Below are 15,431 nucleotides of genomic sequence, written 5' to 3'. Positions count from 1 at the left end.
GAGGACAGAAATTGTATTATTGGGAAGTCTGGTGTTGGTTAAAAACACGATCTTTCATTACTTACCAAATATTTATGGGTTGTTGAATTACTTCTACTGGTAATCAGAGAGCAGTTTATGCTTTAGAAATTATATACCTTTAATAAAATATGAGATTGCTTTTTACAGGGCATTCTGGATAGGTAATGTTTCCTTCTCTGATAGCTTTTATTTTAGAAAGTTCTATTATGCAGGCTTTAGATCAGAAAGCTCTTTATAAAGAATAATTGGTAGACTTGACAAAACCATGTTTAGGACATTAGATATTATTCTGCATGCTTCACAAACATACACAAGATTAGGGTGTGGAGCAACTCTGTTGTAGCATGCGAAAGCGATCCTTCCCATACCATGCTGTGTACAGCATCATGGCCAGGCCTTATAGGTGCCCAGGAGCTACTCAGATCATGACCTGATGAAAGCAGGATGGAGCCACATGCAAAGTTCAGGACAATAACAAATTTGTGCATGCCCCTGAAGGAGATATGGAAGAATATATGGTTTAGCACATCAGCATGGTGCTGAACCAGTGTGTGAAAAGAGATCTGGCTCCTGTGTGACAGCTCTGTCCTCATTTCTGTTTGCAGAATCATCTCAACACACAAACATGGAGACCTGTTTTAAAAATAGAGAGCTAACATATGCTTACTCGTTCCCACTTAAATCAATAATTTCAATTATTTAATTAAATTACTGGGAAATATCAGTTTAATATGAGACTGGTGGGCTTTGAACGTGCTTAACTTTAAAACTGGGTGATACGCCAGGGAGGGAGATCAGAGTATATTTATGACTTGTTGTTGTTAACTGCCATCAAGTCAACTTTGCCTTATGGCAACCCCATGAACAAGAGACCTCCAAACAACCCTATCATCAACAACCTTGCTCAGGCTTTGGAGAGAAGAGGCTGTGGTTGCCTTTATCAAATCTGTCAATCTCTAAAACAGTTATGCTTTAATCTAGTGTTCTTCCTTAGCTTTACTCTATTTTTTGTTATTAGCAGTACATAGTCTGTGCCACATTCTTCAGTGTGTTGTTTCTATTAGCTTTCCGTATCTTCTTGTTCCCCTGCTGGTCATGGAGCATCCCCACTCTTGTTTTAAAGTTCCCTTTGATTTCTCGGATCTTATGGATGATGTCCCTTGTTCCACATTTTTTATTTATTTGTTTTATCTTATATTTCTCTGCATTGATTGTTATACTAGATCTTTTTGTCCCTGGACACCAGTTGATGAATAGTTGCAATCAAAGTCCTGAACCTATTTCTGTCACATTTGTTTTTCATCTGTCCTTAACTGCTTGGACAGTTTCATCTGTCATCCAGTGAGACTTTTCTTTCTTTTTGACTGCAGATAGTGTCTTTTGCATTCTTATACTATTCCTGGCTTCAGTCCAGAGTTGTTCTGGCTCCTGGTCGATTAAACTTAATAGTACAAATATTTTTTTACATTATCTTTAGATTATAAATGGATGTTCTTCATGTTGTGCTTTATCACAATCATTGGTTTGGTGTATTCTTTTAGCTTTACCCTCTATTTTGATATTAGCAGTTCATGCTTTGTGCCAAAATCTGCTCCTGGACTTCTTTTGCAGAGAGAATGGAGTTTCTCTATTTTCTGTTTCCAAACATTTACACTATTTGATTTTTTGCCATCAGGTGATGTTAGTGTATACACTCGCCTCTTTAGGTGTCTGAAGACAAACTTTTGGCTTCACAAAATTTAGTCAGTCACACCTCTGCTTCATTTCTTAAATCCTAGGCAAAATTCTTTTAGTGTTTATTTCTGCACTGTTTCCTACTTTTGTGTTCCAATTGCCTATGACTAACATGTCCTGTTTTCGTGTGAAATCAGTTTCCTCCTGGACACCAGAATGGTGTATGTGGTGTTGTGTGCCTTCAAGTCATTTCTGACTCATGGTGACCCTAAGCCTAAGGCAAACATATAATGGGGTTTTCTTGACAAGCTTCTTCAGAGAGGATTTACCACTGCCATCTTTTGAGGCTCAGAGAGTGTGACTTGCCCAAGGTAACCCAGTGGGTTTCCATGACTGAATAGGGATTTGAAACCTGGTCTCCAGAATTGCAACCACTACACCATGCTGGCCTACCACCATAGATTCCTTCAATTTCTTCTTCATCTACCTCTGCAGTTGGTGCATAAATGTGTATTAAGGTTATATAGTGCACCTGCGCCATATGTGTGCCGGAAGGAGTGGGGGTGAGCACCAGAAAAAACAATGGCACGCGTGCCCGTGGCACGTGCCTCTGCCGCAAGCAGAATGGGGCTCGAGCATACACGTTATTGCTTTTACGCAGGGGGGTCCCGAACGGATCCCCGCGTAAAAGAAGGGTGCACTGTATTGATGGAGTTTCCATGAAGTCTTGATATTGTTTGGCCAGGCTTTGCATCTTGACTGCTTTTGCTATATCTTTCCTCACTGTGAATGCCACCCCATTTCTTCTTATTTCTTGATCATCTGAGTAAAACACTGTAGTCATCTGACTGAAAGTGTCCCATTCCTGTCCACTTTAGCTTGCTCACTCCAAGTACTGCAATGTTTATACATCCCATTTCATATTTTACAATGTCTATCTTTCCTTAATTTATTCTTCTCACATCCCATCTTCCTGCAATATGTGTTGTGGAACTTCTGACTTTCCTTTTGCTTCTGAGTGTCAACGGCTGAAGTCCTTTCAGCTTTAATCCAGTTGTGTCATTAACTACAGCTTTACTCAGAGTTGTCCTCTGCTGTAGCCCAGTAGCTCACCAGGTGTCTTCAGGTCTGGCACTATCTCTGGTTTCATTTTGAACTGTCACATCATAGGGTTTTCAAGATAAAAGATTTCAGGAGTGTTTTACAATTGCCTTCTTCTGCACAGTACCAACAGACATTAGGTATAGTGCTGTTTCTGTTCTCTTTGAGAGATCTTCTGCCAGTGTCACCTCTCCCCCTCTCCCCCCCCCCACTGCACCCACACATTATTGCTGATGCCCAGTAGCTGTTTGGCACATTTTGTCTAGCTTCTAGCTGAGTGGGGATCTCTGACACAGAAGACCCTACCAGCAGCGCTGTTACCAGCAACATAATCTCTTTCCTCACAGGATCATACAATCCCAATTCCCAGCATTGCAGAAAAGTGGGTGGAATGTTATATCAGTGGTTAATAAGATATATGTATAATATTCTAAAACCTTAATCTGACTTTGATAATCTGAAATTGATGCCATTATTGGTAAAAGTTCTTGTAAGGGGTCTACAAGGACATCTGTTTTTATATATGATCAGTTTGCATTGGTATAGGCATGTGTCCTGACACTGGAAATGAGGTGATTAGAAGAATCTGATCTGTGTTGTTAAACTTTACCTGCTTTAGCTAATTGCATCAAACTGGTGGGGTTACTTGAAGTTTTGAAATGGTTAATGCATCTTTGAAGGAGGTGGTTCTGTAACCACTTCTTAAGAAATCCTCTCTGAATCTAGGAAAGGTTATTGATCATTGCCCTGTTATACATATCCTCTTTTTGAAACAAGCAGTTCCAAAAAATGGTAGCAGTCTTATCTGGAAATGTAAGTCTAGGTTTGCCAGTGAAACAGCCTTGGTTGCCCTGACCTTTCTCAGGAGGTCAGAATTGCTTTTGGATCCAGCACTATTAATGGTTCATGTGACCTCTGTGGTTTGATGGGCCTTTTATTAGCTTTGATAGTACCAGCTGCAGCCATACTTGGATGGAGATAGCTTGGGCAGAAATGCCCATGTTCTGATAGTGTCACCTTTGTTGTTTCATCAAGTTGTTCCTGACTTATGGCTATCATGGAGTTTTCTAGGCAGGATTTGTCCAGAGTGGGGTTGCCTTTACCTTCTTCTGAGGCTGAAAGAGTGTGATTTGTCCAAGATGACTCAGTGTATTTCCAAGGAAGAGTGGGGATCTCCAGAGTTATAGTTTAACTCTCAAATCACTATACCATGCTAGCTACATTCAGTGTATTGAAATATGTTATGGGTTTCAAAAATGTTTCAGAAGCTGTTGGAAAGAACTGGTAACTGGGAGTAGACATCTTGACAATATTATACCTGTGCTTTGTAACCTCCACTGCCTCCACGTTTGTTTCTGGGACCAATTTAAAAAATTGTGTTAATTTTCAGAGTCCTAAAGTCCTGCTGCTTCAAGTAACTCTTGTTCCCAATGCTCTTCACCTTCTCTGTTTTTTTCTCCCCTATTCCCTTCCACTCCATCCTGCCAGTAATATATTTGCTTCTCTTAGGCTCTGTTAGAATTTCTTCTACATACATCCACTTCTTAAGTGCCTTCCTTTCCTCAAAGGTTCTTCCTATCACACATCTGGGGGCCCTGACCCTACTTACCCTTAGCCTCCTCTCACTGAATTTGTTTCCCTTGTCCTCCTTCCAAGGACAACATTTTAGTTTTAGATTAGCTTTAAATTTCAATCAAAATGATCCCTTACTTTGCCTGGGATGGGGGCAGGTTGGCGGACTGCTTCATAATATTTCATGCTGCCTGTCTTATTCTCCTGGCTCTTAGAGGAGTGTTCACGAGCATTTTGTTATCTTGATTTTGCCATGTGGAGATATTTCCACCAGGCACATAGACATAGTTCATATATAGTTACATGTTGGAGTAAACCTCCCTTCTGATACCAGTTAAGGGCATGGGGTTATCCAGGAGAGTAACACGTGGGCAACAGCTCTGGTTGATTGTCTTGGCTCTTGTCCTCATTATTACAAAAAAAGTAATCCAATTTCAGACTAAGCAACATAAAAGATGATCTGGGAAGTTCGTGGTCTGTGGAGAGACGACATAGGTTATAAGAATACTGTATAGGTGGAAGAAGTGTTGGTCAAGCAGTGGAAGGACACAACAAGCGAAGCCCACCCACTCTCATTCAAGCAGATACACACATGCATACAGACAGAATTACTTTCCTGAGAGAATGTGGGCCATGAATCAGTTAGGAGGTAAAGCTCTGAAAAGACCAAGGTTGTAACCATTTTGCCCTCATTCCATCCACTCCCTTCCTGCAGCTGCAAAAGACTGTTTTGCCTGATGTAAGCTTCATTCTCTGCCCTTCTCTCCCCAAAATCATAACCCTTTTACATTCTGGCTGCTGCAGCACTTGTTCTTCTTGGAGGCACAGAGCAACATTGAATCCTGACAGCAGGGAGCCTGCCTTCAAAGCTGGTAAAAATTTCATCCCAAGGCCTGCTAAATCCAGAGAAAGCCTGGGGTGGAGTGGATTCCAAGAAGAAAGAACAGTCAGTGTGGAAGGACGCCTGTGCTTTTGGCCATTTATTAGTTTATCAGTTTAAAGAGCTGTGTGAGTTTTGATTTTCTCCTCTTCAGAAAACTTTCTTGCTCCCCGCTCCAACTATATTGCAATAAAGGCTTTGAAACTGGCATCTGAACCTGAGCTTTAGGACTGGGTGTGAGATAAAGGTGTCCTTTTTCATTCCCTCCCTTATGAATATTTGCCCCACACGCACATCACTACAAGCCTAAAATAGCACTGTTACAGCTCCTGTTCCAGACTGGCTGGAGTCTTGACCACTCCTGTTAAACAATTGCAGTAGATCCTGTGAGATTCTGTGCCAGATTCAAAGTGCTGGTTAAAACCCTAACTTGAAATCCAAAACTGTATTGCTTAGCCAGAGACCATCACCAGTGTGACTAAAAAAGAAGGGGCATAATGTTTATAATATAAGTAAAACATAATCTATTAATATAATCCCCTGCTGTATCTAATATAGTCCAAAATATATAGCCAATTTTTTACAGTAGTAAAAATGATAACATTTCACAAAAATGATAAAAAGAAGAACAGGGCAATTGACAAATCCCTTATAAGTGACATTCTTCATCTTGCTTTGTTCTTTTAATTGTACTGGTAAATCAGATACATTAGCCGCGGAACGAATTAATTTCGTAACCCGAGGCACCACTGTATGTAGAGTGCGGCACATTTGTTTTTACTAGGCAAAATTGCAACTAGAAAGATCTTCTGCAACTAGGAAAGAACAAGTATTATCTTGTGATTCTGATTTGTCAGCAGAATTACCAGTACTGTATGTCTTTTCCTCTGCAATAACTTTGTTATGTTTGCTTAAGGGATGTGTATCAGATCTTGGGTCCTAGAGCAAATAAAGCCTGAACTTTGACTAGGGGCCACAGTGACTAAATTGAGGCTTTCATGCTTTGGACATCTCATGTGATGATATGATTCATAGGAAAAGACTTAGGAGTATATCACACGGAGCTTTTTGGTGGTTTTGTGGCTCAGTTCCAGCTCACTTCCGAAGTGATTGCACTTCCAGTGATGCGGTTTCATGTCATAAACTGACTGTTTTATCAGACACCATTGATTTCTATGGGAGCTGCTTGCGAATTGCTTCAGCAGTGTTTCTGAAGTCACCCCTCATTTTGGTAAAAACAGGAAAAAAGTGACTCTAGAGAATTCGCTTCCAGGCTGCCTTCGATTGCACTGCGATTTGGTCTAGTCTCTAGTGTGAAAAAGCACTCCGATGCCACCCCCCCTGGCCCCTGCGTCCTGCTCCGTAATCTCCTTCCTCCTCCTTCATGCCATCTCCTCCTCTCGGCCAACCAGCCGATCCCATCATCCCCTGCATCCCCTGCATCCTCCTAGACCCCGATCTGCTCCCCTCCTTCAGCCTCCCACCAATCCCATCATCCCCTGCCTTCTCCTAGACCCCGATCTGCTCCCCTCCTTCAGCCTCCCACCAATCCCACCATCCTTGCCTTCTCCTAGACCCCGATCTGCTCCACTCCTTCACCCTGCCACCAATCCCATCATCCCCTGACTGCTCCTGCATCCCGATCCTGGCCCCAGGGACCCCCAGGGACCTATCCCATCATCCCCTGACTGCTCCTGCATCCTGATCCTGGCCCCAGGGACCCCCAGCGAGCTAACCCATCATCCCCTGACTGCTCCTGCATCCTGATCCTGGCCCCAGGGACCCCCAGTGACCTATCCCATCATCCCCTGCCTTCTCCTAGACCCCGATCTGCTCCTCTCCTTCAACCTGCCACCGATGCCATCATCCCCTGCCTCCTCCTTCACCTCGATGAAGGATGACAGCTAAGGAGGGGGCAAGGAGGGAGGCCAGAGCCCCACTGAGCATGCCCAAGGGTGCCGATTCGAATCGTTGAACCCTCAAAGTATGTTCTGGTGTGGTAATACAATGTGCACTCACTCCCCTTTGCTTGAATCCGCATCATGTGATTTGCTTGGAATCGAACTGACTTCACTTGCCCCTCACTTCGGAAGGACAATGGAAAGACAACCAGGTGTGGAAAAACATAACATTTTAACCTCAGTCCGCATTGCTAGAGAGGAGTGACTCTGGATCTGGTTTAAAAAAAATCACGCTTTGCATTGCTAGAACAGGAGTGACTGTGGATCTGAGCTGCAACCCCCCCCCCTGTGTGTCATAAAGTCCTTAGTAAAGTGAAAAGCAGTAGGAAAAGAGGAAAACTGCACTATAGGTACAGCAAACAACAACAACACACCTTGGAAGTAGCGCATTTAAAATAATGCTATCTTTCAAAAGTGCTTTATTTTTGTGTTAAATGAGCTAGTGCTAACTTTGGTGGCTACTGGCCCAGTAGACACTTTCTTTAGTATTGTAATAATTTTACAGAAACAAACATAACCAGTAAACAATTCACCTGAGATCGGGTCCAATGACATTTACTGAGTTTGTATGCAGGGAGATCTTGTAGCACTTCTGAGACTAACTGCAAGAAAGAAGTTGGCAGCATGAGCTTTTGTAGACTCCAGTCTACTTCATCAGATGCCTTTGGTGAGTGGAAGCCAGGGACAGACATATAAGTGCCATTGGTATGTGAGAATGTCAATTCAAATTCAAAATCCATTGTACTGTATATGGAAATGAAATAGCAAGTCCAGTTTTAACAGTGGTCGTTTGTGGACAAAGGCATATCCACTGGGTATGGAAATGGGGTGCCAAGACCAGTTTAGCCTTGGAAACTAGCCTGTAGGTGGGGAGAACAGATGAGTGTGGGACCTTCCCCCCCCCCTCCTCCCAAAGAATGAGGTCAGATAGTTTTGAAATGTGTGTAGTGAGCCAGGAAGCCATTATCCCTGTCTATTCCATTGCTGAGGGACTGCAGTTTATGGATGAATTTTAGCAGGAGATTTTTCTAGTTGGAATCAGGGATCATTATCTTTTTCCTAGATTAATTTAGTTCCTAGATTCTCAGAAAAAGTAACTGAGATTAGATATTTATATAGTCTAGAGCAGTGCTTCCCAACCTTCCTAATGCCATGAACCTTTAATACAGTTCCTCATGTTGTGGTGATCCAAACCCATGAAATTATTTTTATGCTACTTCATAACTGTAATTAAATAGGTGTTTTCCAATAGTCTTAGGCAACCCCCATGAAAGGGTCATTCGACCCCCAAAGGGGTCCCGACCCACAGGTTGGGTACCACTGGTCTAGAGGTCATGCCTTTAACTTCAGCTTCACTCAGTACTATGAACTGCTCAAATGGTAATACAGTTGCCCCTCCATTTTTGTGTTCCAGCCCTCCTGCGAAAACAGAAAATCACCAATATTGGAGTCCCTACTGACTCCAATGGCTGTGCACACCGCCACACATGCACCTCGGGCATGAGTCCCGTTGTGTAGCCCTCCATTTGCCCCTCGCATTCCTGATTGCCCCAGTATAGTTAATATATTATAATAATTATAATTAATGATTAATAACTGTTAATAATTAATATTTATACCAGTTTTGGTCCACATTTTGATTATGCATAAAGAGAGAGAAAAAATATAGTTGTAAATTACTGTATTAATTCTTGGGGACATACAAAATAAAGATAAAATAAATGCTTTTTAATAGGATTTTGTAAGGATTAACACATCGGTGAGGAAAGTATCCATAGGTTATATACAGCCTTTGCTCCTTTTGTGTGCCCCTCGACACTCCAAGCAACCACCCTTCATGTGACCAGTCACCTTCTATATGTTCCATAAATGTTGTTTGCCTTTTAACCTTCCTGACCCCCCCCCCCCAACTGGAAAAAAAATTATGAAGATTGGCCAAAAAACTGGCAACTACAAATCAGAACTAAACTACCAGCATTTTCAGCACAAAATGCAGTGATACGGCCCATCATGAGGTGAAGATTGACCCCTGATACAGTTGCCCACCTGTGGATTAATATAATAAAACAGTAGTTTGAAGGATTACTTAAATGTTGTTGTAGCATTTAGTTGCACCTCAGAAAAGGAGATGTCATAATAATGTTTGGTTGTCTGCAGTGCCATGTAATCTGGGAGGGTAGTACATTGATGTGCTGACATCTTTTTTTTTTTTTAAATTATATTGGTGGGGCTTATTCATGAGCAGATATTTGTCTTTTCCTTCTGTTCTATTACTTTATTATATTTTCTTTTTATAGCTTCTCAACCTCAGGCTGTACACAGCCTCCTGGAGAAACCTGGTGCAGCAATCCTCTGCAACAATTGCAGAAATCCATGCAAAGGAGAGGTACTAAGAGTGCAAAAGAACTATTTCCATATTAAATGTTTTGTTTGCAAAGGTATGTATTTATTTTTATTATTAACTGTATGTGGAATCATTAACATAAAAATGTAAAAACAGGACAAATTCTTGAACAGATGTCTTGTAACATGTCTGCCTGCTTCATGGTCTCTATAACTCTATAACAAGGTCAATTTGTGCCTGCGTAGAGTTGGAAGTTTCTAGAGCGAAAGTGAAGCATTTTAGCTGTTGCCCTGACCCCCTTGGTACTCCGCATGCCTGCTGATATTCCTGCCACTTCTATCAGTTATTATTTTGTCTTTGAAACATTTGAAGCTTTAGGTAGGACACTGGAATTTCTCCACCCTCAGATTGCTTCATGAGCTCGGAATTTTCTTCATCCTTCTCTTATCTGTTTCATTTGTGTTTCTCTTCTTCTCCTTTGTTATATCTCTCTCACTTTTTCCATCATTTTCATCCTTTTTTTTCCCTTCCTGTCTGCTTTTAAGCCCATGATATTATGCACATTTTTATATGGCATCTAGGCCCTTTTTTAAAAAGTCTGGGTGTTTTGAGAATAAGATCTCCAAGTTGACTTGCTTAGGCAAGGGTCATATCATTGACAAGTGTATTCATTGCCAACATTTCACAAAGTAAGTCGTAAAGATCACCCTTATTGCCTTAATATTTCAGATATGAAAAAGTCACCCCAGGTCACCATGTCACTGGGAGTTCCAGCTTAATTGTCTCTTGTCCCAGAAGAGTCCTCTATGACCTTAGATTTTACTATATATTTTCATTTGATTCTGATATGTAGTGGTGTTACTGGGTGTGTGTGCAGGGGGTGAGGACTGAACTGGATGACACTATTGGGGGATGGCACCCAGTTAGGTGGTTGCTGGCCATTTATCCTAAGACTCCCCTGGCCAGCCCCCTCCACTGGCCAAGATGCCTCTACCGTCTTATTTGATCAGGCTGTTCCTCTGATCCTCCTGGGTCTGGCAGGGCTGCTGGCAGGGCTGGGAAAGGGAAATGCCAGTGATGGTAGCAACAGTGTGGCCACTGCTTTTTTGCCTTCCGCTGAAAGAAGCGCAAGACAGGGCAGTGACAGGGAAAGGTGGGCGAGGTGCCCAGTGTTTTGGCAGGCAGCTGGGCCAGGCCAGGGAGGGAGGGCAAGGCAGAAGAAGGGGAAGGGAGACGAGTTCTGCTGCTGCTGCTGCTGCTGCTGCTGCTTCTTGTGCCAACCTCCTCCTGCAATGAAGGAGGGAGGACACAGCACTACCTGCCAGGTTGATTTCATGCCTTGCCTTCAGGACCCTGGGATGGACTTTGAGCCTGAGAGCTCAGATGACATGCTAGGTCTGTAGCCACATGAGTAGAGGCTCCAGCAACCACAGGAGCAGAGTTCCCATCAGGCACAATCCTTAGAGGAAGAACGAGACTTAACTATACCTACCCCTGTGGAGACACACCAGGACAGAGAAAGACAGAGATGCTTGCAGCGTTTATACAGGAAGCACACTGCAGTTAGGGAGCACTTGCAAGACTCAAGTGTGCTATCAATAACCCAGCACCTCCCCTGGACAAGCATGGTTGAAAACCAACCTTTCCTTGGGACAAAGCTATGGTGGGGCTGTGTTCGATGACCTGTTTGGCCTTTTGACTACTCTTTTGGACTACTCTTTAGACTGCTTGCCTGGACTGAATAGTGACCCATGAATGACTTGGACTGGCCTGGGCTACCTTCGAGGGGGGGGAACAATTTTTTTTAAGTAAAATTGATAGAATATTTGATTGATCAATTGATCAATCAATTGAATATTCTACCAATTTTACTTTTAAAAAATGCACCAGCACAAGTACAAAGGCAGTGCTGAGAGGAGGAGAAATGGTGAATCTACCAAAAACTGAGGAGGGATGATAAACACCCCTCTGCCATTAGTCCCTCCCCTCCAAAATGAACAATCAATAATGCCTTCCCTTCTTTCCTGCTTCTTTCCATGTGGTCATGAAGCGCAAAAGAGACAGAGATGGTTTATTTCTCCTTACCACATGGTGGCCTTGAAAACCATGGTTCCCTCAATTACTTCTTTCTCAGCAGTGCTATTAGCATCTTCCTCTGTTTCTATACCTTTTCACCCAGAATAATAGTAGGGTCCATCACCCTGATCTCCTAATGCTGAAGTTGACAGCTTAGAGGCTCATGCCAATGATCTCTTAATGCACATAATGGTGGCCATCACAGCAGCTAGTAAGCCTTCCACTCAGGAACACAATTACTTGAAATAGAAAAAGTCCACACCAAAGTCCACACCAAATCCAACTGGCCTCTTTGTAATCTATGTAGGTCTCTAGCAAGGGACCCCAATGTCACCCCAAAGGCTGTCCATATGGATAGCCAAGATTTAGCTGGCTTAAAATCTAGCTAAGCAACCTCCCCTTAAGGGGATACAAAATCATCCCTTTCCTAGTAATATTTTATTTGCTTTTACAACCTGGATGTTGAGGCTTTACAGGTGCCCTCTTTTGGACTGGCAATATTATCCTCTGTTCATCAATTATCTTTTTCTGGTAAGTTAGTGTCTATAGTCACCCATATGTATAAGTCACAGAGACCACAAAGAACAATAACAGGTTGCTTACCTGTATCACTGTTTCTTTGAGTGGTCATCTGCACACTCACATGGCTTGTCCTCCACCCTTCCATATGTCACTTCTCACTCTGTTTTCTTGGTGCTGGTTGATTGTGTTGAACTGGCAGGTTGGAAGTGGCAGGAGTATCAGTGGGTAAGCATGGTATCTGGTGCAAGGGCCAGAGCAGTTGCCAAAAAGCTGAAGCTTTCTTCTAGAAACTGCTGATACACATTGTGGATATCACAATTAATCCATCTATGTGAGTACATAGATGATAACTCCAAGACTAGTGATAGAGGTAAGCAACCTGTTCTTTCTGACATGGAGTAATAATGTGTTCCCTAAAATGCACTTCCAAATATGATGCAACACTCTGCACAAGGGAAGCAAAGCGGTTGATAAAACCAAGTGGAGAAAATCAGGAAGATCCATGATCAGGACTTTACACTGATATTTAATAAGCAACCCCTACAGTTGCTTTAAAGAAAGGGGGGGGCAGAGGCCATCTGGCAGAAGAGGTTTCCTTTGTCTTCCTCCTTCTCAAAAGTTGCAGTACACTTTCTTGGGAAACAGTTAAATCTCTCTTCATACAGAACTGCTTTTCACACTTTTCAAAGCAGCCAAAAAGCAGCGAACGTAGTGTTTTCAAAAGTGGAAAGTCCTTTGATGAGTTCACCAATGCAAGAAAGATGTTTAGCTCTCAACTGATTATAACCAAGTATGCAATCCTATATACATTTTAATGATTGCATGTGTAACCTAAGAACAGTGTGTGAATCTGTTCTTAGCCATCAACAGGGTGACTTCACACCATTGCAACTTTTGAAAGGAGTGATCTGAACTTCATAGCTTGGTGATCTATTCCTTTCCAAGAACTATGTATACCAGTTCACATTCACTTCTTTTTGGACATGGAAGGAGACTTAATAACATTCATACTGCAAATGCCTCTATTATCCTATGGAAGCAGAGAGTGTGGTATAGAAGCCTGATGCCAAACTTCAGCCATTTGTTGAATCTGGCATTTTATTGAATACTTACATAGCTATATTTAGATTGTGATTGTGGGGAAAGAGTAAATGTTGGTAAACAGAGACTGAACAACAAGGGCAGCACTGGAAAAGGTATGACAGTTCTCCAAAATGAGAATCTTTATGAGCAGTGTAAAATGAAGTTCAGTGCTCTCTGTCAAAACAAAAATAACTGCATTTTTCTTTTTGCAAAATAAGAGTTGTTATCCTGTATAATTTCCCAGTATTTGTTTTACATTAAACTAATGTACTACAAAGGCTCTTGTATAATTTCACAACTTTTTATACTACCCATGTACGAACACCACATAAATGTGCACTTAATTTAATAAGGGTAGCTGAGAGTGTAACCACAGAACCAAATCAATTTGAGAAAAATGAAATATTTGAGACTATTGTAGTTAAAAGAAAAATGAAGAAGCTAAAGCCATGTGTAAATTAATAACAGGGAATTGGTATGTACCAGATCAACTTCACTTGCTGGTCTATAAATAAATTTTCTAAAAACTACTGTGTGTAATTCAATCCCACATAAGAACATTCTGTAAAGTGAGAGTGTTTCACATTACAGAAGAAGATGCCATATGCAGGAAGGCAGCCAGTGGATGATAAAAGCTTAAAACAAAGAAAAATGCTATTAATCATTTAGATTGTACTATCAAAATCTACATAGCACTTTGTGGTACCCTAAAGACTAGCAAAATAATGTTAATATGAAGTTTCATGTTCTACTTCATCAGATACATTAAATATTATATTGGTTTACAAATGTATACACAGACATGGTTGGCAGGGAAATGGGAATGTAAACAGTAAGGTCAGAGGGTAATAAAACACAGACAGTACACTTGTGGTAATTACCCTTTAACAGCAGATGATTATATCGTTAGTATTATAATTACTACTACTACTATTAATGTTTACTTATAATGCCTTATATTATATTATATTATATTATAGTGTCAGTTTTCCCATAAAACTGGACACAAGATGGCTTACAAAAATTAAAACACATACAGATAAAAGCACACGTAAAGAATCTTTAGCACTGATGAACTGATTAGCACAACATCTAACATGAGTTGAAAATCTATGGTGCTTCCTTTCACCTTCTGGATGCTCACCATTAATTGCTCTCTCATTTCATTTTCTTTTCTCTCTTTGTTTGCATATGCATTTCCTAAGAATCATACATTATCCTTTCCATTAACTACCTCACTCCTGTCTGTAGTGCAATATCCAAGACCAGGTCCTGCTGCAATCTTCTCTGACTAGAAAATTCCATCTCCATGGAGAACCTGACTTAACTAAAGGGGCTGCCCAGCTTTTTCATGAAGCCATGTGCTTGTTTCCTCTCTTTGGCTCAGAAATCTATTGTGGGGACTTGTAGTAGGCTTCAGGGAAGAGCAGGGCAGACATACAGATGTCACCCATTTCTAGGGAGTTTGAGGACAGTTACAGGAGCATCACTTGCCCACAAGTGAAGGTAAGATGATGCAGAATCCAAATAACAGAATATTTTTCTGAAACTGTGTGTGTGGGAGGGTGGATGGGTGCGCTGCTTTCAGTAGTGAATAACTCTTAATTTACCCTTCCAATATTGTTTGGTTTCCAGACCGCTTGCACATTAAATTTTGCTGAGGTAGAGAATGATTGACTGAACACAGAAATAACCAAATCTTGCTTTTCAGTAGATAAAGATGTTGGTAACAGTGATGCTTTTCTTTCTTAGAGACAGAATCCTTTCCCTTCCCTTAAACAGACTATCAGCAACTCTGTAGCACACGGTGCATTAGCTGTGATCAGTTTATTGAGGGAGAAGTGGTTTCAGTCTTGGGGAAAACTTATCACCCCAATTGTTTTGTCTATTTTTGCCCTCAGCGTGCGGGTGTGATTTGGCCCAAGGAGGTTTTTTTGTGAGAGAAGGAGACTATATCTGTACTGTGGATTATCAGCGACTCTATGGCACACGGTGCTTTAGCTGTGATCAGTTTATTGAGGGAGAAGTGGTTTCAGCGCTGGGAAAAACTTATCACCCCAATTGTTTTGTGTGTATGGTTTGCAGGTAAGTTTCTCTAACTACAACTTTTAATTGTATCTTTATTTTTGAAATGAGATGAACCCAAATAGTTAGGCTGCATCTACATTGTAGAATTAATGCAGTTTGACACTGCTTT

The 15,431-nt window shown here is 41.5% G+C and overlaps 1 protein-coding gene across 3 annotated transcripts in view; it reads left to right on the top strand.

Moving 5' to 3' along the window:
• The window catches only part of ABLIM2 (actin binding LIM protein family member 2), a 77,885-nt gene that overhangs the window by 4,751 nt on the left and 57,703 nt on the right, over nt 1–15,431 (top strand). For all 3 annotated transcript variants that reach the window (XM_042468853.1, XM_042468852.1, XM_042468851.1), the window contains exons 2-3: nt 9,507–9,647; nt 15,136–15,319. In XM_042468853.1, coding sequence (XP_042324787.1) covers nt 9,507–9,647; nt 15,136–15,319 — 325 coding nt within the window. The remainder of the gene's footprint in view (nt 1–9,506; nt 9,648–15,135; nt 15,320–15,431) is intronic.

The sequence above is a fragment of the Sceloporus undulatus genome, chromosome 5 (genome assembly GCF_019175285.1).
Source record: "Sceloporus undulatus isolate JIND9_A2432 ecotype Alabama chromosome 5, SceUnd_v1.1, whole genome shotgun sequence".
In the NCBI taxonomy this organism is placed as follows: Eukaryota; Metazoa; Chordata; class Lepidosauria; order Squamata; family Phrynosomatidae; genus Sceloporus; species Sceloporus undulatus.
Note: the sequence above shows the minus strand (reverse complement) of the source record. Positions and strands in the feature narration are given on the sequence as shown.